The sequence below is a fragment of the Vanellus vanellus genome (genome assembly GCF_965231255.1).
Source record: "Vanellus vanellus genome assembly, chromosome: 7".
Classification (NCBI taxonomy): Eukaryota; Metazoa; Chordata; class Aves; order Charadriiformes; family Charadriidae; genus Vanellus; species Vanellus vanellus.
The window spans coordinates 17,356,785-17,380,989 of record NC_138912.1 but is presented as its reverse complement, the minus strand read 5'-3'; the positions used below and the strand labels follow the sequence as shown (position 1 = coordinate 17,380,989).

Genomic DNA, 24,205 nt, shown 5'->3' with positions numbered 1-24,205 from the left:
GAATTTCCACGGCTTACTGCAAAAAGTGTTTAGTGCAAAAAGAAGTGTTTCCTCTTTTTGAGTCCACCTGTGTCCATCTCATTGTTGCCACCTACTTCTTCATTTTATGAGGGCTGGCAAATACTCACACAAGGCTGCCACCATGGCACACTTCACAGATTTCTACCATAATTTCTCCCTCTGGGCATTCTCTTCCAGACTAAAGAATATTACTCTAAGTAATTGCTTCTTTTATGAATGCTGTTTCACCATCTGGTCCTGGAAATTTATTTTACTGTTAATTTCATCAACTTGGTCACTAGTCTATTCAGACACTCCTATTTGAACCAAATTTTTGATAACTCCTCATAAATAAGAGTTGCAATGTAAGAACCTCCTGAAGGTTCTACAAGATGAAAATGGGTTAAAAATTTAAACAGTTGTTCTGCTACAGCTTTCTTCGAAAAAATTTAGTATCTTATTCATCTGCAATCATTGCAGACTTTGGGCAGCATTTCTGTGTTTTGATAGATTTATAAAAGAATTGGCTAGTTTTTCAGACTTTTGTAAGCTTTTTGCATGCTTTTTGATTTACTTCTAATCACCTCCTTAGGCTGCTGAATACAAACCTCTTTTCAGGTTGGGTTTTTTTTTTTTTTTTTGAGATTATCTTTGATAGGAGATCCATATTTGTTTAAAAAAAAGAGAAATGATACAGTAGGTTTACAGCAGTCTCACATATGGCTATGTAAAACACAGGTGACTGCTGTCCATAGACTAAATTACCAGCCTCTATAGCAGTAATTACTTTGTAAAGCAATATCTAGGGCTACACACACAAAGAAAGAAAAAAAAAGTCAGAAAATACAAACTCTTCAACTGGACCTCAACATAGTTTAAAGAAGCTTAACTATTGTAGAGAAGACTGAAATATTATCTTGGGCCACTGGCAGCCACCTTTGTAAACGTTCATTTCACTTTAAGAAGTCACACGAAGATAAACATACACAGAAGCTTAACCAAACTTAAACCATGCTATGTGCATGAAATTACTCATGTGTTTGCAGGGTGATGACACAAATTAAGAACAGGTTTATTACACTTCCATCCCATTTTTAGGCTCCCTTAATAACAAAGATCAGTACCCCAACACAGATAAATAGCACACCATCCTCTCCTGTAGGACTGTAGAAGTGTAATTATGACACATAAGGAAAACCATTGCAATAAAACTGGTGGAGACCTCAAAGGTTAGGTAGCAAAAGTTAGACCCATTTATCTCTAAAGCTTCTTGAACACAATGATTATTTTTTTTAAACTACCTTTGAAATTGAGTTTCATGTGTCACAACTCTCCTTGTGATTTATCAGCCATTAACCTCCTTACTTTTAAGTTACCTGCCACAGGTAATTCATTTATCACTTAATTAAACTAACACAATTTATTCCCTGTAGGCATAGAAAAACGAAACCTGGGAAACAGTTATATGCATGCTGAGTAGACTAACTCGGTCTTCTCTCAACTGTATAAATACAAGATTTTTTTCATTGTATGGCAAATATGATTATATTTGTAGCTATTGAAGTTATTTGTTTTAAAAAAAGTATATTTTTTTTATCCTAAACATAAGAGAAGGTGCCTACTGGTAAAGTCTGTCACACTGAACCAAGTAATGCATTCACACAATCCTATGTTGGGGGATACTTATTCTACATTTTGGAGCTAAGGAACTGGAGTGAAACACTTCTAGTTAAGAACACTGGGCCAATAACCTCAACTAGCATCCCAGTTCCTTTACTGGCTATGAATCAATGACATCAGGACTCCGATTTGTAAAATATTTGTCACTGTACAGTAACCAGTTCACTCTTTGAAGTAATTATCTATGTAGATTTTTTCTAATTTCTTTTCTACAAGGAATATATATATGCAAATTTAAAAAGCTGGCCAAACACTATTGAACTCAACCCACTGCATAATATCTCATTAAGACTACATTCAAAACACCAATTTTCACAGAACAGCTGTAGGTGACTAAAATAGCAAATGAGTAGGTAGCTCTCATTGTATCTATCAGGAGGGTAAACAGGGGAGGGTAAACAGGGGAGGGTAAACAGGGGAGGGTAAACAGGGGAGGGTAAACAGGGGAGGGTAAACAGGGGAGGGTAAACAGGGGAGGGTAAACAGGAAGGATTTAGGGTGTTTGGGGTTTTTTTTTTTTTTCTTCCAGCAGGAATGTTGGGGGCTGGTTTTGATTTTTGTTGTTGTTGTTTTATTGTTTCATAGGAGAATGATTTCCACAGAAGAAAACCTTGCTCTTTCTTCTATATTCAGACACAGAACTTATGTATAATGTGTCAGGATGTGAACTGTATAGCCCACAAACAAAAAAGTTTACCAGGAAAGTGTAACATACATATTTAATTTATGTGCTGCTTCAAAAACAGATTAGATCAGCATCCCTGAGTAAAAAGGCAACACCTGTTGCCATTACAATTGAGAGAAAGAAGGAAGGGGTTTGTTTTGTTTTCTTTTTTTAAACTTGGTGAAAAGAATCAAAAGTTCAAGAATCCTGGAGTACATATATACTAACAGGTTTATACCAGTTTGGTGTGCATCAAACACAGCATAACCAGCTGGTCAAAAGAGGCAATTATCCCACCATGTTCAGTGTTAGTACAGCCTCACCTCAAGCATTATGTGCAGTTCTGGGCCTTGCAATTTAAGAAGGATGTGAGGGTCCTTGAATACATCCAGAGGAGGGCAACAAAGCTGGTGAAAGGGCTGGAAGGAAAGTCCTATGCGGAGCAGCCAAGAACTTTGGGCTCATCTAGTATGGAGAAAAGGAGGCTCAGGGGTGACCTCATTGCTATCTAACAGCTCCCTGAGGAGGGGAAGTGGAGAGGGAGGTGCTGAGCTCCTTACCCTGGTATCCAGTGATAGGACATGTGGGGATGGTTCAGAGCTGCACCAGCAAAGGTTTAGACTGCACGTTAGGAAGCATTTCTTTACAGAGAGGGTGGTCAAACACTGGAACAGAATTCCTAGAGAAGTGATAGATGGCCCAAGCCTCTCAGTGTTTAAGAGACATTTGGACAATGCCCTTAACAAGATGCTTTAATTTTTGGTCAGCCCTGAATTGGTCAGGCAGTTGGACTAGGTGATCATTGTAGGTCCATTCCAACTGAAATAGTCTAGTCTATTCTAAAAGCTGCTCCAGAGGTCATCTAAGAAAGCTTAAGTCACTTGCAACGCATTTCCCAGGACACAAGATCAGCTTCAAAAGCATGTTCTCAATTGTTCTTTGAAGCTTTTTTGAAATGCTGTAACTAAGGAGAATGGTGTGTGAATAACAACCATTTTGTCATCATCCTGAAGGCTCTGTTGACTAAACCTCAAGCAACCTAATAAGATAACTCTACAACCATCTAATTCAGTGAAAACTGGACTAGTCTCAAAGTTTTATCTGGAGATTAGGCAGTTGTCCATTCTACCATTTACTTCTAAGTCAATCAGTTCCAGGGAGTATAAAGTCTCCAGAACCAGTCTAGCAATGATCATGGATCTTCTAGTGATCTGAATATTGATGTAAAACAGACATAAAATTAATAAATGAGAAATCTTTTGATATCAAGTAATGACAAGGAATAATTTTGCTGGAGGTCTTCATACTGTCTTTAAGGGTTCAGGCTTACATTTCAAAAGCGGTTTTGAACTTTCTAAAGAGTAAACAATGGAAATGAGTGAAGAATGCAATAGAAAATTAAGTTCTGCCAGTAAGACCAGTATGATGATGGGTCCACCAAAGAAATAAGTAGCATCAGAAACTGACAGATAATTCTACTAAGACTGACAGCTTCATCCATAACTGAGAAAGTATCAGTACTAATCAGAAGAGTTTATGAGGAAGAAGCTGGAGATAAAGAACTGATCCAAAACATTTGTGCATCCTTACCATTAAGGAGCCTAGAGTTTTATGACACTGCATAAGCATAACAGGAGAAAACAATCTGTCCTCTTTTCCATAGATTTTTGCTCATGATGGGAACTATCTGCAACTTTATCCAACACAGCTCCTCAGGTTTCTAAACAACTACCACAGGAAGCAATTGCTTTAAGACAGAACACCAAGTTCTCTTTTCACTCCCAATCTTTCTCTCACAAAACCAAAAGTCCTCAAATAAGCTGAGTTGAAAAATGCTTTTGTACATCAGAGGATAACCTTCCTCAATCTTAAGGAAAATATGTCTCTTAGCTTTAATAATGCCTTCTTGTAGGAACCTAATAGACAAGGAAGAAATCTAAAATACTACATATTTTCACTGAGTAGGTTACTTGTACAGTCATTTGTCTTCTGAGGACATTTTTCTGCCTAAAAGACAAACTATTGCTGATAAAAACAGAAGTCAGTCTGTGAAACGCTGTGTTTCAGATTTAAAGGTAAAACTGTAAAGACACCAGCAATATGCCCAAAAAGCCAGCTAGAAAAGACAAATATGACAACTTTGCAAACCCAACTTCAGAACTAAGCAACAAGCTGTAGGTTTTTGAAGTAGCAAGTTATAAACTTTAGGATAGTCTATACATTAAAAAGACAAAAAGACTGCTGTAAAAATAAAAATACCGTTGGCCTCATAATTCTTCCTTTGGTTAGCTCTTTGTGTAAAGCAAATAAAGGGTGATATTTGCTCAGTACTAAGTTCCTGAATAGAACATCAATTGGGCCGATGACATAAAAGCAAGAGCAGGAGGATTCCATTTCCTCTTCTATAGCACAGTAGAGGCATAGGTAACCAAATAAAAGTAATTTATTTTTGTCACTGAAGAAGAAGACAGCTTTAAATAACACTCAGAAGATAGAATGGTTTAGACTGCACGAGGAGATAAGTTACCATTTGCCGATGACAAGCCTTGCTGCTGTTAGATAGAATTAGTCTCAAGAGGAGGCTACATGAAATTAAGGGAAACAGCGTTCAAGAAAAAAGGCACTAGGTGTTTCAAAAGACTTATTTCCCCCATCAGATAAAAACAAAACCAAAAACCCCTCTAGGAGAGTGTGTAAAAAGTTTTCTTTTTTTCCTCCTGCACCAAGAGCTAAAGAAAGAATAGAACAGTAGAAAGAATCTCACAGCATTCAAAGCTACTACTTTAAAAGACCAGGGAAGTGGCAAAGGCAAGACTTCCTTTATACCTTCAGCTGTTTTGATTTGGGAGAAAGATGAAGGCTTTCATATTTAGAGAAGGACCAACAGCTGAGACCTGAGCTCTAGGTCAGTAATGATCAGCTATTGAGAAACACTACAGCACCCAACTGTCAGCTCAGTTTTCTTCAGTAGGACCAATGCATATATATACACCCCCCGAACCTTTCTTTTTTTATCTATTCCCTTTAACAGGTTTCCTTTGGCATTTCAACCCACGTATTTTTATGCATATAAAATATTTGTGTGTATGTGGTATATATAAATGCAACTGCCTTGTCACATTTCATAGGAATAAGCCACATGAATCTTAACTGGTTTTGAAAAAAATTGTAATCTTGTCTATTTGCACTAGTTATACCACTTTTTGCAGAATTGTTTATTTTTAAGGTTGTTGAAACACTTGGACTTTTTTTAAAATATTGTATAAATCAACTATAATCTGCTGAGAACTGCAAGTCGACAGCTGTCACATTCTAGCAAAGGGACAGGCAGTGTTCAGCCTTTCCTGGTTCCAATTCTCTCCCAAGTGAGATCAACATACCCCACTCTGCAATGATAGCAAAAAGCAAGAGCAAGTTCTAGATAAGAAAACAGATGGAAGTGTGAACTTCACTTTCTTCCCATTCTCTATCCATTATTTCCCCCTTCTCTTCAAGGTAGTATTCAACTCTGTATCAATTTTTCAGTTCTTTTATTTCTGAAAGGTTTTAATCCTGCTGCATACTGAGGATTCTGAACTACTGCACTTTATCACCTCTAAATAATGGAAGAAGCCATTAAAACAGAAGCATTATCCAGTCTGCTTTAGATATAAAAAAAAAGGCAGACAAGACTGAAAATTCACTGATTTCTGTTACAGAGGTTCACCAGAAAAAGCAAAATTGAATAGCCACATTATTAAAAGATTATAAATGGAAGTTCACACATGGCAGACATTGGCCCTTCATCTCACTGAAAGCTCATATCTTAGAAATGTGGGGTTCTACATCAATGAACCTCTGTGTCAGACTCAATGGCAGTTTTGTGATGCAGACAAATAGCTATTTGAAACTGGTTTGAGACAGCCAATGTTTTTAACCTGAGGCAAACTTGTATTGTTGTGATAGAAATAAGGCTATTAATGAACTCACCAATATTTAACTATTCCTGTTGGTCCTCCCATTGGTCAAATTTCACAAGTCTAACACTGTACTGCCCAGGGCAAGAAAATGAAATAGGAACCATTTTCATTAGGAAAAGGTTAAAGCTCTTCTGATTTAGAGGAGGGAATCAGGACTCAGTATTAGTTTATACTGAAAAGGAATTGTTTGATAAGCCCAGTATATATAGTCAAGTAGACAAGTTTTAAAAGAAGCCTCAAATCTGTATTTCTGCATTTCAGTCTCTTAATGTTTTTCTATAAGAAAAAAAAATCACATTCTATACTCTCTACAGTAGCATACTAGTAAAACATTAGAAAATTAGAGGCTAGTCTCAATGTGTTTCTAACTGACTTCTAGCTCAAGTTTCAGTGAGAACAAAAAAAAGTGGTCAGTACTTCCCTACAGCAAATACAGACACACCTTCCAGCTTAGAGGAGAGGCAGAAAGTGAGATCTTTCCATCAAAGGAAGCAAGTAACAGCTTCAGTCATCAGAAAGCTCTTACAGAGCACAGCCACATAACATACCTGCATATGCATTAAGATTAAAAGTGAAAATGGTACCGTATAGAAATTCACTTTTTCTTTGGAGTTACAGTATGGTCATAACTCTAAAGTTTCTCTCCTGTTTCCCTCTCTGTCTTTGGAGCACCAGTCCTTAACAGTGCAGTTACTAGGGCACAATGGTAATAGAAGTCTGTAAGAAGATAGCAAAGTTAGATGAAAAAAATTAACATGTACAGATACTCAGGAGATTCTCTATTTTAGTCCAGTGCTGTCCTAGAGACCAACAGTAACTGCTTGGCTGCCTTTTTTGCCCTTGCACTGTGACAATGCTCACACCAGGAAGACAAGGACACAGCAACTACCCAATTAAATGCTGCTCCAACCACTTAGCAACACAGTCATTTCCAGTTCTCTTGAGACCCTTAGAAACTGCAATCCTTCCTCCAACCCCACAGATTAGAAATGTGGCAGAACCAAAGTAGTCACCAGTTGGAAAGCTCAGCTGCACTTCACTGTGGGCACCAAAAGCCCCTTTCACAGCTACTTCCTTCTTAACCTCTTTCTCTCTAAAAAGTCTATTCTACACCTGACACTGAATCTGACAACTCCCTGAAGGGATAGTTTTTACCTTCCTGCTCTCAACAATAACTGAAGTTGGTGTTATTCCCACTTTACAAATGGAGAACAGGTCAGGAAACTAGACACAAATCTAAAACAAACCACATGAAATCAATTACTTCTCAGTCCTGTGCATTGTCATTTGGACAAAGCTTTAGATCTCTTGCTATTTGGAATTCCAACTATAAACTGATTTTTTTAATAGTGTTGTTTCAGACACCAGGACAGTAACACATTTCAATTTGTTTCCTGTGTCTATTACCCTTGTGTGCTTGTGAGTGCCAGCTAAGTTTAGTAACTAATTAGACTAGAGTCACAATTCCATTAGCGGTCTGGATCAGTAATTCACCAAGCAGGAAACAAAACATCTCTTGTTGAAATAACTGTAGCTTTATTTGAGGGATTTTTTTTTTTTTTTTTTTTTTTTTAAAGAGGAAGAAGTCATCCAGTAGCTATACAAACCTCATTGTGTGCTTCCATTTTATAAGCCACAAAATAGGTCACACTCAAATCAAGCAAAACCTCTGGCTGACGTATTTTATAGCAGCTGAGCTTTGACACTAGAATAACAGCTATCAAAGATAATCCTGAACATAATTTGTAGTTCCAATACTCAATTTTTTTCTTTATATTGAAATCGAATAGTTTCAATACAACCACTACTTTCTATTGTTTTCAACAAAGCATACTAAGCAGCTGCAAAAGCACTCCTTCAATGAAGAACAACCGAGTAACGTCATTACCAAGGAAGGATCAAGCAGTAACACAAAAGATTTCATGCCCCTGTAAAAAGAGCAGCTTACCGGTATAGTACAAAGAATCTTGTAATACTGAGAAAGCACAAGGGCCCAGGGTTTCCTCAGAGAGATGTATATAAACCAGTGCTATTCTGCTATTGTATAGTAGGAGGTCACAACTAAGGGTGAGGGGATAGACAAAAGTATCAATACCTTTTAAAAAGGGAAGAACTTGGAGTATTAGCACCAAGAAGGAAACAGCTATCTTGGAAAGATTACAATATTATCAAACCCCTGTAACAAGTACATAACTGTACGTCTTCGAAACTGTGAAAGTAAAGGAGAGTTCAGCATGGAATCCCAGGCAGAATTTGATCTGGTACTAAAGTACTTAAAATTCAACCAAACTCTACAAGCAGCAAGAGGTAAAGCTTTGGAAGTTCCACAAATACTCAGAATCCCATAGCTGTCTGTCAAAGTGCACACAAATCCCAGAGTAAAACAATACACCTCCACCTAAATGAAGGGGAAAGCTCTCACTTTTCAGTCTTGTGCATTGCCCTAGGATGGTCAATGGGAAACAGCGGAGGGAACAGGACACTGTTGTAGCACTGCTCTTGCTGCTTTGCAAGGCTCCCCAGCCTGCTAGATAAAGAAGTAGGAGCAATGGCCAGAAATCAGTGCACCCAGCCCTTACTCCACAATACACACAGCAGAGCATGTTGACTTCTTTCCACACTAACGTGTACCTTCATGTATCATCACCGATCTTTAAAAAAAAAAAAAAGATAAAAGCGTCAATGTTCAGAGCCATTCCGGACTCAGCTTTCACTGACTATATAATTGTTGTTTGTGCTGTGCTTCATATTAGGATTCACTGGGGCTTAACAGGCTTGTTAAGTACTGCTGAAAGAGAAGAGTTAAGTAATAAACCTATACACAGACAAGTTTTACCCAATAGAGACACAACAGCCTTGTATATCAGAGAGAACTAAAATTTCAGGTTGCTTAATATTCCCACAATCTTCCCAAATCCCTGTTTCACCTTTTCCCATTTCCCTGGTCTTCAAGCATCTTTCACTGTATCTATTTGCTATATGTATAAGAGTTCAGCAGCTCCTAGAGAAGGAGACAGGGTTGGGAGGAAATGCAAGTTTGCCAGATGAGCAAATAATTCCACAAATCTTAGAAACATTTCTGTGTCAAGTCTTGGAGGCTTGTTAAGGGGCAAGGGATGGATTCATGTAAAAATCTTAAGTCAAGTTTCAGAAGCACAACAAAAACAGAAAAAAAATAGTCACCTTTGGGTGACTTTGGGACTTGCTTTCTTCAACCCCATCTGAATATAAACACTACTACAGTTGACAAGTTTACATGCAACACTGGTCACCTCCTAAACCCCCCTCACCTGCACTGGCCCCCTGCCCCCAAAGAAAGACTCCCAAAAACCAGCCAGGGGGTCGGGGGGAGATAGAGCACAAAATCTCTAAAGCTCTGCTGGCCTACATAACTACATTGACAAAGCATAGCAACAGGGAGAAACGTTGCATCTCTAACCTTCAAAGACTGTTACTTCATGTTCTATAATACTACCCTTCCTGCCTTATCATTTTCATCTTTCTTGTAGTATGACACACTTCCAAGGTTCTTATCCTTTTGCCCCCCCCGAGGAAATATTGAGAACTATAAACATGCTTATGAAGGCTATAACTACAAAATTAAAAGGTATTTGTATTGAACTATAAAGAAACAGATTTTTTTTTTTTATATATTGAATAGAACATGTTGCTAATTAAAGCATTTGAATTATCCAAGAATACATGCCAGAAAAAACACTATATTAAAAAAGGGATATTAAGCAAGCAGGCACTCCTGCAGCATGAAATGAGATGGTTGACTTGGGAGGCTAATGAATTAGTATAAACAATTTAAATCTAATTTAATTTAACAATGTAGAGCATTTGTGCATTGCAAAGCAACAGATAGTCATTTGTTTCTTCATTAAATCAAACATAAAATTGCTGATTACCCTTCCATGAATTATTTTATCGAAGAGGATGGCAAACAAATTTTATATTTAGTCATAAAAGTTCATGGCTAGTCCCCAAACAAGCAAGTGTAACCAGTGAAGGATACCAGTGAACATAATATAGATCACCTGTGGCTTAGGACAACACATTATTCAGCCAAAATAGATTCTCACATTTTAACAGTCAGTGAAAAATGTTTATACAGAAAATTAATATAGCATTTTAAGTTTACCTTTTATTTCAATGAAACATATCTAAACAGCACAACTTAGTATTAACAATCTTTAAACATGTTAAATTATACATTGAGAATGCTAAGCATTTGGTACTGCCAGAAATACTAAAATGATTAACTCCCCCCTCTATTTTACAGATAAATTTATGAACTTGCCTCAAAAGTGTTACCGGTGATGTCAAATTCTGGTGGAACAAAGGCACCCTCTGGATCATCTTTGAAAGCAAAAGGAAATGTGTCCGATTAGAAATTAGTAGTCTTGCTTGTTCAAAAAACAAAACAATGTGACAATACTAATTTAATGATACACTCATATCTGATATGAAAGAAACTATGTATATAGCAGCATTTTGGTTCACTCATATCTCATGTACAAAGAACTTGCTATCCATGTTTCTAGTGCTGCAAGTAAAATAAAGTGCTATTTTCAAACTAAAGAAGATACCAAAGCAAGAAGATACCATACTTTTCCTACTAAGAAACAAAACAGACAAACACCCCCAAAGAAATATATTTACCATGCCTAACCACTTCTTGCCTTCAGACAATAATGTTTGGACCAAGTTATCACCTAAGCTGGTGTGGTTCAGCTGTGGCTTCCAGGTTTGATTTGATTAATGGGGCATTGCCATTCACTATTTTCCACTGCAGACCTGGAGGATATGGGTTCAAGCAGCAAAAACAACCTGAACAGCTAATTGCCTCTTCACCTACAGGCTAGCTTCTAACCTTGACCTTTCTGCCTAGTTTGTTTTAATTATGATAAAAGAGTTGAGGAAGCACATTCCCCACCCACGTGCTGCCTAGCAGAGAACTACGCTACTGCAGCAGCCACTTCTGAGTGGAGACATGGAAAGAAAAAAGCAACATCTTAAGAGACACTGATGTTGCTTCTGCATCCAAGCATGCACATGGTATCATACTGTACTGAAGTCACATGAACCCAGTAAAGAACACCAGGGGATTAAAAAAAGTGCCCGACTAAAAACCTACTCGTCATGTACATATTCAACTCACTAAGTCTATCCTTCTGTGAAGCCAATGGATGATTGAGATCATTTACACACAAAGACGCTAAGTTTCCCTTCTCAACAGGGAGAAAAAAAAAAAGTATGCTCACAGCCATAGCATACCCATCATAGCTTTAGCTCTAATAGAACTTTTGTGCCTGTATTTTAGAAGTGAAATGCAAAGCTCTTATTATGAAGATACTAAACTCAGTTATATGGTAGAGAGGACTTTTTCTACTTATTCATATATTGCAGCTGCCTGGCAAGGATGACTATACAGATGCCACTAACTGATTTACAGTTCCTTATTACGCTCCCGATTCTATTTTTCCACTGAAAAAGAGGGGTAGACAACTAACTCTGCATTCCCCACACACCACATCTTTCCTGATATTTGAGGGAGGGGGCAGGGCCAGAAGGGAAAGGGAACTAATAGACAGAAGATCAGATGTTTTATCATCCCACCGCCACATTACTGCTCCTTCTTTTCACCTCTCCACTATCTTTTCCCTTTCTTCCTATAGAACACTTTAAATATTTGTATGCTTGTACAGCCTTTATCACTGGTAAAGCTCACTGTATTCTTTTAATATAATGTTTACAATGGAAATTTGTCTGATTTGAAGAGACAAGAAGATATAAGAGCCCTTGGCAGAACATCCTACTGAATGTTTGTCACTTTAGCACCACAGAACCTGCAGGAAGCAGAACTCGCTGCTAAAACAGAGGTGACAGGCTGTTCATTTTCTCTCACTGGCAAGCAAATCCAGAGGTTACAATTTTCTTCTGGAAGAATAAATCCATAGGCAACAACTATAGGGAAGTGCCTATCTAACAAACTATATCTTAACCAAATAGTAATCAAGTCTGATGGAAAGTGGAAGAGAAAGAAAGAGTCGAAGACACAGTGGAGTGTGTGTTTAGGGGAAACAGAATACATACCTAACTTCTTTCATTCCTATGAAAAATGCAACTTCTTTAAAGAGATCTAATGAACAGTCTCTTCCTCTGACTAACGTGACTTCAGGGAACAAAATCTTTGTATATTTGGTTTGCATGGAAATTTGTTATCCCACATTTTAAGCACTTGACTATGGCAAATTCCTGGATCAATTGTTTGCCAGCTACTCAATTAGACTAAAACATTTAAGAAGAAATTGATTTTTTTTTTTAATCTTTCCCAGCTTCAAGCAAAGATCTCAGTTGAGGGGCATTTTTCATGTACTAGATTTATTCTCTTCAACAAGTCTTTCATATACTCTTACAAATACAAAGCCAGCTTTTTTCTTTTTTTTTTTTTAATTTCAAGTTATGACAAGCTCATTAAAATAAAGGAAATTGATTCTGCATTACCCTATTAACATGGAACTAAAAGTTGACTCACATACATTTGAGGAATTTAAGCATAAAACAAATACCACAACAATTATGAAGATAAATTTTCATCTCTATTAATTAGATTTTATGATGTTACCCACTTATTTGAAATACTATCTTTAATTCTAAAGAAGGCAACAAATATTCATTTGTTGCAAAGCTACCTCACCCCATTTTTTCTAAATACTGTGATCTAGATTTTGGCTAAAAGCATAAACACTTATTCTGATATAGATTTAAAAATAAGTTAGATTAAAGAAAACATAACAAAAACCTGAATAGTGTGTATATGGACTAGAATGATTCTTCTAGTTACAAGCTGACATAATTTTAAAGGGACTATAGAGTAAGAGCTGGGACTTTTTTTGTTGTTGTTTTGTAATACCCCCAACAGGCTCAAGACAAACACTCCTTAGATAGGTGGTGTGAAAAGGGAACAGTAACAATAACATGCTTTTTTATCTGTGCTGAAATCAGAAGACATTTAAGTTAAACATTCTCCCAGTCATCTGCTACAATACCTGAAGATCATACATTCCACTACATACTGGTTTTTAGCATATTAAAATTCTTTTCTCAGTCAGTCACCATACTTGCCGAGTCTAAAAATCATGACTTAAAAAAAAAAAATAATCTTTTATTCAAGAGAGCACTTTCCTTTCTAACAGTGAATATGCACTAGAATTGCCCCATTCTCTATGGCCACAATCAAGATACATTGAATGTCAGATTTCTCTAAAATAGGACGTTATCCATAAAATGAGAAGAACTGGAAGAGACCAAGAACGTGCTTTTAATATGTAGAGACTTGTGCACACAGATACACAAATGCATAACCTCCAGTGTTTAAAATGGACATAAATTACATTCCCCTGGATTACATTCCCCTGGATAAGTCTTAAAATAACTATGAAGAATTTTCTAAGCAAACTCATAAAATCTTTTCTTCATCAGTCACAAAACTGAGCATGTAGTTTTATATGGACCTATATTCACCCATTCCTAAACAAGTTTTTGTTTTCTCTTTATTTTAATTACAAGTCTTAAGAATACAATTTAATGCTTTACTACAGTCTCTCACTATGAGTTTCCATAGTTCTAAAACAAATGGCCTGGAAACACAAATACTTACCACTGAGCTGTTCCATGAAGCATACATTGCCATTGGTGTTAAAAGCCAAAGTGTCAGGAGTGATGCAGAGTGTCTGGAAGATTGCAGAATGGGCAATGCTCTTCAGAGAATGGCAACACTCCAGGCAAATTGCCCAAATATCTTGCTCAGTAAGACAGCTATCCCGCAGTGACAAAATATCAGCAAGGGACACATTCTCCTGCCAAGATATGAATTCATAAATTACCCTGGATTTCATGACATTACTTTGTGTATCATCGATTACATTTGACACAATTGGCTAGGAGTAACGTTTCCAGCAAGTTCTCAGACTTTCTAGGACACTGATTAAGACCCCAAGAAACAGCAAGTGCATGACTTTGCTCTTGACACAGAGTCTGTTAAGAAGCACAGTTAACCTTAACAAAGGTATCACAGTACGTCAACAGCAAAAAAAGACTGACTGTGGGAGGTATACAAGATACATAAACAATGTATCAAAGTCAGGGAAACAGACCCTTTGGAGGTAAAAGCAGAGAGACTAAGTTAAAACATTTTTTTTTAACCCATATCTCCCTTAAGCTCTCCCAGATGCCTTGGATAAACTACTTTAAAATTCTCTTCACAGCAGTTTTCCCTACCATCTGTGATCTGGGAAAAAGTATCCTCTAAATTAGCCTGTCTTAAGAATGATGCTGTCATGAAGTTTAGTGGTGTAGACCATTTAATAAACACTCAAAAGGCAAACAAGCCATAGGAAAAGTATTCTTATACTCTGACTTAAAACCAAAACCTTTGGTTGTCCTAGGCCTCCCCAATACACTCAGAGCTCTTAGACTCTCAGACTTTGTTTCTAAGTTACTGTCCTAAACTATAAGTCAGCTTCCTTTGACCCCATCATCACAGTAAGGCTATGAAGAGTTCAGTTCCAAAAAAACGTGCCTCTAACACAGCTTTTCTGGTCAAGATGTTCAGAAACAGTGATTTGTTCAAAGCAGATAGAATTTTTATATATATTTTCTAGAATGCAAAACTAATACATTACCCATAGCTACAGAAATAAAAAGTTTTCATGAGCTTCAAGGCATGACAAAAAAAAAAAAAACAAACCACCATACAAACAATACAAACAAAACATTAATTCCATCTCTAAGGAAAAATAAGCTAACAGAAAAATGGATGGGTCTCCAGAAGTTACTTTGCATCAAAGCTATACTACTATTAATTGCACATAATATTTTGTCATTTATATGTAGTAATTATGACCAAAGACTACACTTTTGAGTGATATTAAATATACTTTGAATTGAAGATGTAGATGCATATTACTTAGAATATAGAAAAAAAAGTATCTCATTGTCAGCAAAGCAGAATGTGAGATATTTTAAAACTCAGAGAACTGCAGTGGTTTAAACATTTAATCCCTTGGAAAATACAGTTATAACTTTCTTTACATACCTCAGTACTGGAGAACGTCAGGGATATTTGGATTACAATTTACAGAAGGGTTAACAGTTTGTTAACATGTTTTTCAGAGAATTAAGTATTGCACTCAAAATATCCTTCAAACAAGGACCACTTTACTTGAAAAATTTATTTTGCTTTTTGTTCTAAGGTATACTACTTAATAAATATGAGGAAAAAAAACAGGTAGGAAATAAAGGGCACTCATTATTTGGGAAATTTAACTTCTATTTTCAATATTCTAGTTTTCATCAGCCTAGAGATGGACTGATTTACTAATGGCAGCATTACTACAATGCCTTCTAGCGCTAATCATGGACCCTGGTCTCATTGATTTCAGTCCTACATAATGATGAACAGCAAAAGCCCTTACAGTTCAGGTACATGAGACAAAATATCTTATTTTCTCTGTGCTGTGCTCAGCACCATATGCATGATGCTGCCACCAGATTTTGAGGGTGGATGAAGAAGTTTTATACATCTTTATGGGGAATTTCTTCCAAGTATGAAGGGAAGAACAGAGGTTCCTGTATCTGAAAACATAAACATATGACAAGGACCTGGACCACAAACCATTAGGCTTTGAAGCTGACCAAACCGATAGGTAGGATGAGGATAGGTTTGAGAAGAAGAGACTAACTGCTTATTCCATGCCAACCAAAAACAATTCAAAAAGAGAAAAAAAGAAAAAAAAAAGAATGTTTCACTAATCAAGATGCAAAATGATGATGGTTTCATCTGCACATATGGCAAGAAAGGCTCAGTTTAGAGATTATGTGAAATAAAACCTGCAACCTTTAAGACAGCCTCAATATCAAATTCCCATCACAATCAGGACTTGATAAAATTTCTTTTGAGTTAAGCTTTGAGGTTGAGCTCTACAGCGCATATTAATCGTCAGTAGCAATATCAACAGTTTAAATCTACAAAACCATCTTTGTCTTGTGGTTATCTGGGGAGTAAACAAAAGCTGATTATGATGATCCCATGTCCGACACACTTGTCTTCCTTCCAGAGGAAGGGGAAAGTTAGATAATACAGGGAAAAGAAAAAAAAAAAGAAAAAAAGAAAAAAAGAAAAAAGGCCTATGAACATTCAGTGGCCTCCATCAGCAATGGATGGCTAGGTGAAGATAAAAAACAAAGCAGAACACCACCACACAGCAAGCCTTCCTCTTTCAAATGCTCCAGGATATGAAGTTATTTACTTCACAGAAACCACGTATTTCTCAAATGACCACACTGTCTTGACCTTAATTATTAAAGCTGCTACGGCAGCAAAGCAAGGCCGTTGTAGAGAACACAGCATTGAAAACACTGAAACACACATTTGATTAGTTTGCATCCCCAAAGCAATACAGAAACAAAGTTTTGAATGGGGTGGGTGGGGAAAATCCTAACTATAACACAGAAGCTTCTGGCAAGCCATGACTTCAGTACTTTGGACCACTGAAAGCTGGTTCACTTAAATTACAGGAAAACTAGAGTGTTACCCGACAGAGATGCTGATGCCTTTTCTCTCTTTGTCTCATTATCAGTGAAAGGCACTTGTAAAAACAATTATTGTTTAATAACTACAAAAAGTGAAGTGGTCAGACAACCATGCTTTAATTACTCACTTTAGTTCCCAATTTTCCTTTATATTTTCTTCAGAAAGTATAAAACAGTTCAGTAGCATATGTGATCAAGCAGAGGAAGATAGAGCAGGAAGAGAAAACAAATTAATTTGCCACAGACAACTTAAAAAAATGAAATTAAATATTAAGGAGTGTGAGATGAAGGAAGTCCTAGTAAAGAAAAGCATTTGAAATGCATCCTCACCCTCAGTATTTCCTACTCTACAGCTCAGGCAGCTTCTTACTTCACATATAGGCTTTTGTAAACCAGATGCATCATACACCAACCTCATTCCTTATACTACGTACAGTGATGCACAGGCTCCAGTAAATGACTAAGCAGCTGAGAGTTAGGTACACCAGCATTCACAGCGCTCTGGCACCTGTGTCTTTTTGCCAAGACAATTCACACAAACTTCAAAACAATCTATTCCAGAATCACGGGAAGTGTGGCAGGCACCATTCATTAAATTCATCGCATTTGAAGAAAAACACTGGGTTGCCTGGATAAGCTCACCAAGTACTCTTCAAAGCAGCCCTTTTTTATTAACTTCTCTAATCACCAGGTGATAAGGTCATGCTCATTCTCTCAACAAGAATATTGAAAATACTCATGTGCCTGGAATGACTAAATAGAAGGGACTGGTAGGAATCCACAACTGAAGTATATATTGAGCAGGCGAGAAAAATGGGCTCGGGTCTTCCTCACACAGGAGAGTTGACCCTCAGCCTTCTCCTGTCCTGAAGAAATACTCTAAATATTTAAGCTGATGTGTACCACGAAGGGCACTACCACCTGTAATTTACATGGTCCGGACTAAGAGGGCCTGCTACACTGAACACTACAGACGATGGGAGGGAAAGCCAAACTGCTGAGCTATTAGATGACTTAAAGCTGGAAGGGACTTTTCATTTCCAAACTCACTTTTAAATCCTGATTCAACTTAGGTTCTTGACATTGAAAATAAGAAACCTTGCAAGATCTGGTTTAGAGAAGAAGTGGCTCACATCCGGTTCACCAAGCTTTTACTTAAAAAAAAATAAAACCCCAAACATTTTGCCCAAATGCTCACTAGGGGGTAAGGAACACCGTTTGTGTGGAAAGATGCAAAGAAAGATGAGCAAAAGCAATAAAAAGTAGAGTGCAAAACAGAGTACAAACCCAGACAAACACGATGACAGAACTAGGCTCAGCTACAGGTTATTTGGCATAACAACTGAACAAACAGATTTAACAGTTTGGGGTGTTGTTGGTTCTTGGTGTTTTCCTGGTTTTTTGTTTGTTTTATTTATTTCAGTGACAAAGGCCTTTTACAGAGGGCCACAAGAAATGGTTGTACAAGAAACGTGGTTGGCAGTTACTGGAAACACTTTCACCCAAGTAAGAAATTTCCCTTTATCAGGTGGGACAAGGACACGTTATTTCCTGGCTGCAGCATTAACCCACGGCTACGACAGGAGTTCAAACACACTCTGCGCTCAAGGACCATGACTTTGCTGTTGTGTGAAGAGGATGCACGGGGGATGGACTAAGCCGAGTTCGGCAGCTGGCAGCACCAGGCAGGAGAACCCGAGGAACCCGCGCTGAACACACGGAAAGGGAACGCTTATGTCGACGCGGCCTGGCCGCTCCCGCCGGGGCGGGTGAGCCCCCGGGCTCCGGTCTCCTGCGGGGCCCGGCGCAGCCGGCGGGCTGTCCCACGGGGTGGGCAGAAGGAGACGCCAGAGGGGGGGGCCCGCGGGCCGCCTCTGAGGCCGCCTCACCACAGGTGAGCGCAAGGGCGGGGGCGGCGGCGGCGGCTCCGTCCCCGCACCTGCCTCACTCACCTCATCCTCCAGCAGCGTCGGCAGAGGCTCGAAGTCGTAGCAGTTCACCACCTCCTCCTCCTCATAAAACACGTCCTCTGTGGCGCCAACAGCCTCCATTCCGCCCGGCGAGGGAGCAGAGGCTTCACCTCCGCAGCCTCCCTACGCGCCCGGAGCACGGCCCTCGGCCCTCGCCGCGTCTCATCCCCACACCCGCCTGCGGGCTGCCCCCGGCGGCGACCCCCACGGCGCCGTGCCCGCACGCCCGCCCCGCTTTAACCCCTTCCCCTCCCGGCGGGGCCCGGCCGCGGGGCGCCCCCTGCCTCTCCCAGCGCCCCGCCGCCGCTGCCGCCGCCCGCTTAAGGCCTCGGCTGAGGCGGTGCTGCCATGGCAACGCGGTCCGCCGCCGCCTCGCCCGCACGGCGCGGCCTCACTGCGGCGGCGCCCGCCCTCCTGCGGCGGCGCCCGCCCCCGCCGCCCGCCTCGCCCCGCCGCCGCGGCCCCGAGTCACCGGGGGCCGGTGGCGAATCGCGGCGTGTCCCCCGCTCCCCCTCCTCCCCGATCACAGTGAACTGCCGGCACGAAGGCGGTGGCGGGGCGGTGGGCCCTGAGGGGCGCGCCCGCCGCAGTGCCACCTGCGGCCGCCGGGGCCCCGCGGGAGCCGGGGCCGGTGCCAGTCCCCGGCTCGGCTGCAGTCTCCGGGCGACCGGGAGCGGCGAGAGGCCGGGGCGGCGGCGTTGCCTGGCGCCCGAGGTGCTGACAGCCGCTGTGGCCGGAGAGCTGCTCCGCCGGTGAGCGGTTTCCCCCGTGAGGGGCGCCTCGGGCGGGCTTAAAGCCCCCGCCCTGCCTGCCCGTGTGCCCCGGCCTCGTTTTATCGCCATCGGCTCTCAGATTGCTGGATTTAATGGATAAACCCTGGCGTTTAAAATTAGGCAGGTGGCCAAGTATTTGCGCGATCATGGCCATAACTCCTGACACAGTTCAAGCCATAACAAGCACAAACAAAACCAATCCGGTACTATCAACTTTCTTTTCATGAGCACTAGCCCGTTTTTGCTCTCCACAGGCCTTAGGTCGCCCAAAACAACCTCATTAAGACTCCTTTTGAAATTGAAGGTTCGAAATCAAGGATTCCTTCAAAAGCACCACCTGCGCAGGCACGTGTTTCTGTTTCAAGTTAGCCCCGTTGGGAACCGCAGGCTGTGTTGTGTCACTGGGCCGTAGCCGTCCCCCGTTCTGCCCGGGAAGGGGAATCGGCATTCGGGCACCGCACCCGCTGCAGCAGCCCCCGAGCCGGTGTCTCCTGAGTTTAGCTTTAAGCACGCGCGCAGCCACATCGACGACATCTTCACATCTCCGTTGCAACCAGCATGGTGGATGGAGAGAACAGACTGTTTTCTCCTGTAATTAAATTTCAGGACTACAGGTGCTTGGAAAATAATAGTGCCATTTTCATTATTCTGCTTCCCTGTATTCCTGTAATTCTGTGTCAAAATGGAGCATGTTAATGAATTAATCTGTGCGCAGTACATGAAGCAAGGCAGGAGTTTTATATTCTATTTTGCATGTAGTACTCTTTGGAAAAGATTAATACTCTATTAAAATATACATTAACAAACACTGTGAAGCAAACAAAGATACTTTGATTAACTGTCCCATAAAAGTCATCCTGCAGCAGTTGCAAGATTTCTTCCAATTAAACATTAATTGGATACATTCCACAGTTACGGCATGCTACTGAGAAAAACACCCAAACCCAGGCAAATTGGAATGTTTCATATATATGCTGTCTTCTTACTAACATTTTGAACTAAATTGATGTGAAAAAAATGTTTTTCATGATTACAAATGTTTCTAATCTATATATACTTGTCATTTGGTCATTTGGCTTTTAATTGTGAACAAATATTAAAGCATGGGAAAATGAATGCCTGGCACTTCTGAAAATAAAGCCCAATGTAACTCCAATAACAGCACTATTTTATTTATGAAATGCTTCTTAAAATGTATTTCACCAGCATATTTGGCAAAATGTTTTCCTCAGGCAACACTATCCAAGAAGAACCCTACATTCTGGACCCTCCTGGGTTGGACTAATAACTGCATTGTAAAGAAAAAGAAAAGAGAAAAATTTCTCTGGTGTGTAAATTGGGTCTAAGATCTACACTCATCCATAAATACATCTTAAATATGCACTCCATTGCAATCACCACTTTAGCATTCGTAAACATTTCTGTAAAATGACAGTTTAAGTCAAACCTACCGGTGCTGCACAGAAATTCACATGCTAGTTTTGAAAGGATCAATATTTTCTGTTGTAGAAGAGAAATTGACTTGCTAAAAACAATCAGTAATTGAGTGGTAGGGCATTTCCCTGTAAGGTTAGCAGACAGGTTCAGACACCACATTATTTGGACCTTGAATCTAGGCTTGGGTAGGTTTTGCCAGAGTAAGTGACTAACTGACCGTATCCAAGTGATTCGAGATGCTCGAGACTTATCTCTTGGTTGCTCTGGTTAACTTACTTGTTCTACTGAAGAACTGTTTATACCAAGTGGAATATGTACAAAGTGGAAAATGAAATGAACACAGGATTCCTCTGTAGATAAAAACTTGTAGCAGACTTAGCCTTGTCACAAGTGCCTTGATAGGCGGGACAGAACAGTCACTGGAACTGATATGGTCTGGCAGATTTTTCCAGAAAAATTGCTATACTAAGCCTCCGCTCTCATCAGTAATTCTGTTGTTTTGCTTTCCTCGTTGGTCTCATGGTTGAGGCAACTGTCAGAAAAGGCATTGTAACTTGCTTGATACATTCGTGTGGCAATTCTCACAATTGAGTATTCATTCTTATTACCATCTGCAATTAATCATGGCCCATGGGAACTGTTGGAGGACATGCAACACTACACAGTTCAGCAGTAGAAAAACCTCCACATGTAGTTGATGCTGTCAGTTTGTCTGCAGTCATATTTTCTGTTCTTTCTTTTCCACAATATTGCTTAAGAAAGTTAAAGTTCTTAAGAGGTTTTTATAGAGTATTGGTAGGCATTTTTGAAAGACATCTTGATGGATATGTGATTGTGGAAATTATCTTCTGAGTCTCAGGTTGGCTGAACATGCAAGTAAATGTCATGTTAAAACCAGAAATAGATAGAACAGCAGTCAGGTTCTCAAAAGGCAGAAATAAAAACATTATTTTGCACTAAAAATATTCTGTAGCCTGAAAAGAACGAAGAAATGTTAGCCTAGATTAAAGGGATATATTGTGACTAAAATTGTTTTGGTAAAGGATATTTGAAACAGGTTTTGTTATGGAAGTACAAGAGAGATTTCTAACAGAGATCTCTTTAGTAACAATTACACAAGGAATCACAATTATTAGAGATTTTGACTTCTTAATTGTAGATTAGAGGTGAAAAAGTACTAAGCAAAGGTAAACTCTGGGTATAGTGTAGATATACATGAGAAACCTCTTGACCAAAACATCATGGTATTAACATGGAGTTTTATGTCTTAGACTTGGTGTATGATCACAGACAATACAGAGGGACTGGATCAAATACACCTGATTTCAGTTTTCTCACAGTTTTAGCACGTTCCCCTTAAGCTGTATCTAATTTGTAGTAAATGCTCTAGAGTTAAGGCAGTTTGTAATTTTCACATACATGCTTGCAGCAAAATAGCTGACTTGATTTCTGTCTCTGACGGCAGTTGGTAGCAGATGTCTAGAGAAGAGTGTCAGAACAAGGTAGTTACATATTATGCTCTTCCAGTGCAGTCTCACAGCCTCCAAAGAGTCACAGTTCAGATATTCCCTAAGGCGGTGGTAGTGTCTACTGGTTTACAAGACACTGGAATATTTTTCTTTAATTAAGTTGTTCATTCACTTTTTGAGTCTGAATGGTTTTACTATCCACCGTGTCCTATTGCAAAATTCCTCATCTGACCCATGCATTGCATAAAGTAAATTCTTTGTTTCATTTTAGGCCCCTAGTTTCTTGTATGTGAAAAAGTGGTAGATAGATTCCCTATTTATCATCTTTCTATAATTTATGATACTATAGTTGCCATATCTCGCCTAGTTTCATCTTTCCAGGTTGAAAGGTCCTGGTCTAGTTGCTCATTCACAGAATAGAAATTATTCTGTGACTTCGATCATGCTTTAGCACTTCACAGTGCTTTTTCTAATTGTGTCCTTATATAATTAAAAATTGTGAAAGAGAAGGTTGGAACCTGAATGACTGAATGAGGGAAAGAAAGAGAAAGAAAAGAAGGAAGGAAGGAAGAAAGAAAGAAAAAAGAATTGGTAGACTCAAGAGGTTTTTGAAAATAATATGTTAATGACCTACAAACTTAAAGGAAGTACTTCTCTTAACTGTGATTTACTGATTTAGTTCTGAGTCTCATGCCTTTTATTTCCAGATATTTGGATTCGTGGGATATTGTCAAAAAATAATTCAGTGGGCACTAGCACAGAGAATACATTCATGGGAATTCAGGGAGTGACTGCCAGCACCTGTGTCTCTGCAACATAATCTATATACAAGCTACAGGGAAAGGAAATTGTATAGGGTACTACTGTTACGCCACTTTGTGCCACTGGAGATGTTTTTCATGTACTTTTGTAGGTTTTCCCTTTTCATTATAGCACTTTGGTTATTCTTTTTAATAGATTATATAATCATAATTGACTATTAAAATTTTGGAGTACCAGCCTTGTAGATGAAAGGTACACATTTGTTACACTATAATTAGATTGTACATTCTCCTTTTAAGACTTTTCGTTTAATGGCAGTTTGCCTGAAGGTTCTCATTTTAATTTAGTTTGGGTGAAAATGAGGGAACTGAAGGATTGCAGTATAAAGAATTGGGGTTTGTGTGTGTATGACATATCCTTTTCAATTGTTTGGTTTTTGTTAATCAGAGATCACTTTAATGCCATGGGCTTTAATACTTTTACAGTCTATGAAACGACTGTTCTTCCTTTAGTAGTTATATATATTTCAAGGCAGAGAAAAAGCTTTCTGCCAGTTGCCAACTGCTGCTGCCTTTGTGGCAGCAGTGAGAAAGCATTGTAATAAAAAGCAAATTATGTGTTGCTGCTGCTGAAAAATCCTGAAAGAATTCAAAGGTAAAGATACTGCAATTTTTAAACCAGCCCCATTGCTGCTATGAATCATATATGAGCATAAATCTGCTTGCCTGAAGTGGCAAGTTAGTTTGTATTCCGAGTACTTCAGAATCTTACAAAAGCAATAGGAATGCATCAGCTTTGCATTTCTGAAGAGGATCGGAAAATTATATGCATAGACTGCTTCCTGTATGGCAAAACCCATATATAGGCATTTCCTTTTCATGGGGTTGAATGA

The 24,205-nt window shown here is 39.2% G+C and overlaps 1 protein-coding gene across 1 annotated transcript in view; it reads right to left on the bottom strand.

Moving 5' to 3' along the window:
* KNDC1 (kinase non-catalytic C-lobe domain containing 1) overlaps window positions 1-18,953 on the bottom strand; it is a gene marked incomplete at both ends in the record, with an annotated part of 67,680 nt that extends 48,727 nt beyond the window's left edge. The window contains 3 exons of the mRNA XM_082486706.1: window positions 10,607-10,665; window positions 13,970-14,168; window positions 18,855-18,953. Coding sequence (XP_082342832.1) covers window positions 10,607-10,665; window positions 13,970-14,168; window positions 18,855-18,953 — 357 coding nt within the window. The remainder of the gene's footprint in view (window positions 1-10,606; window positions 10,666-13,969; window positions 14,169-18,854) is intronic.
* Between the last annotated feature and the right edge of the window lie 5,252 nt (window positions 18,954-24,205).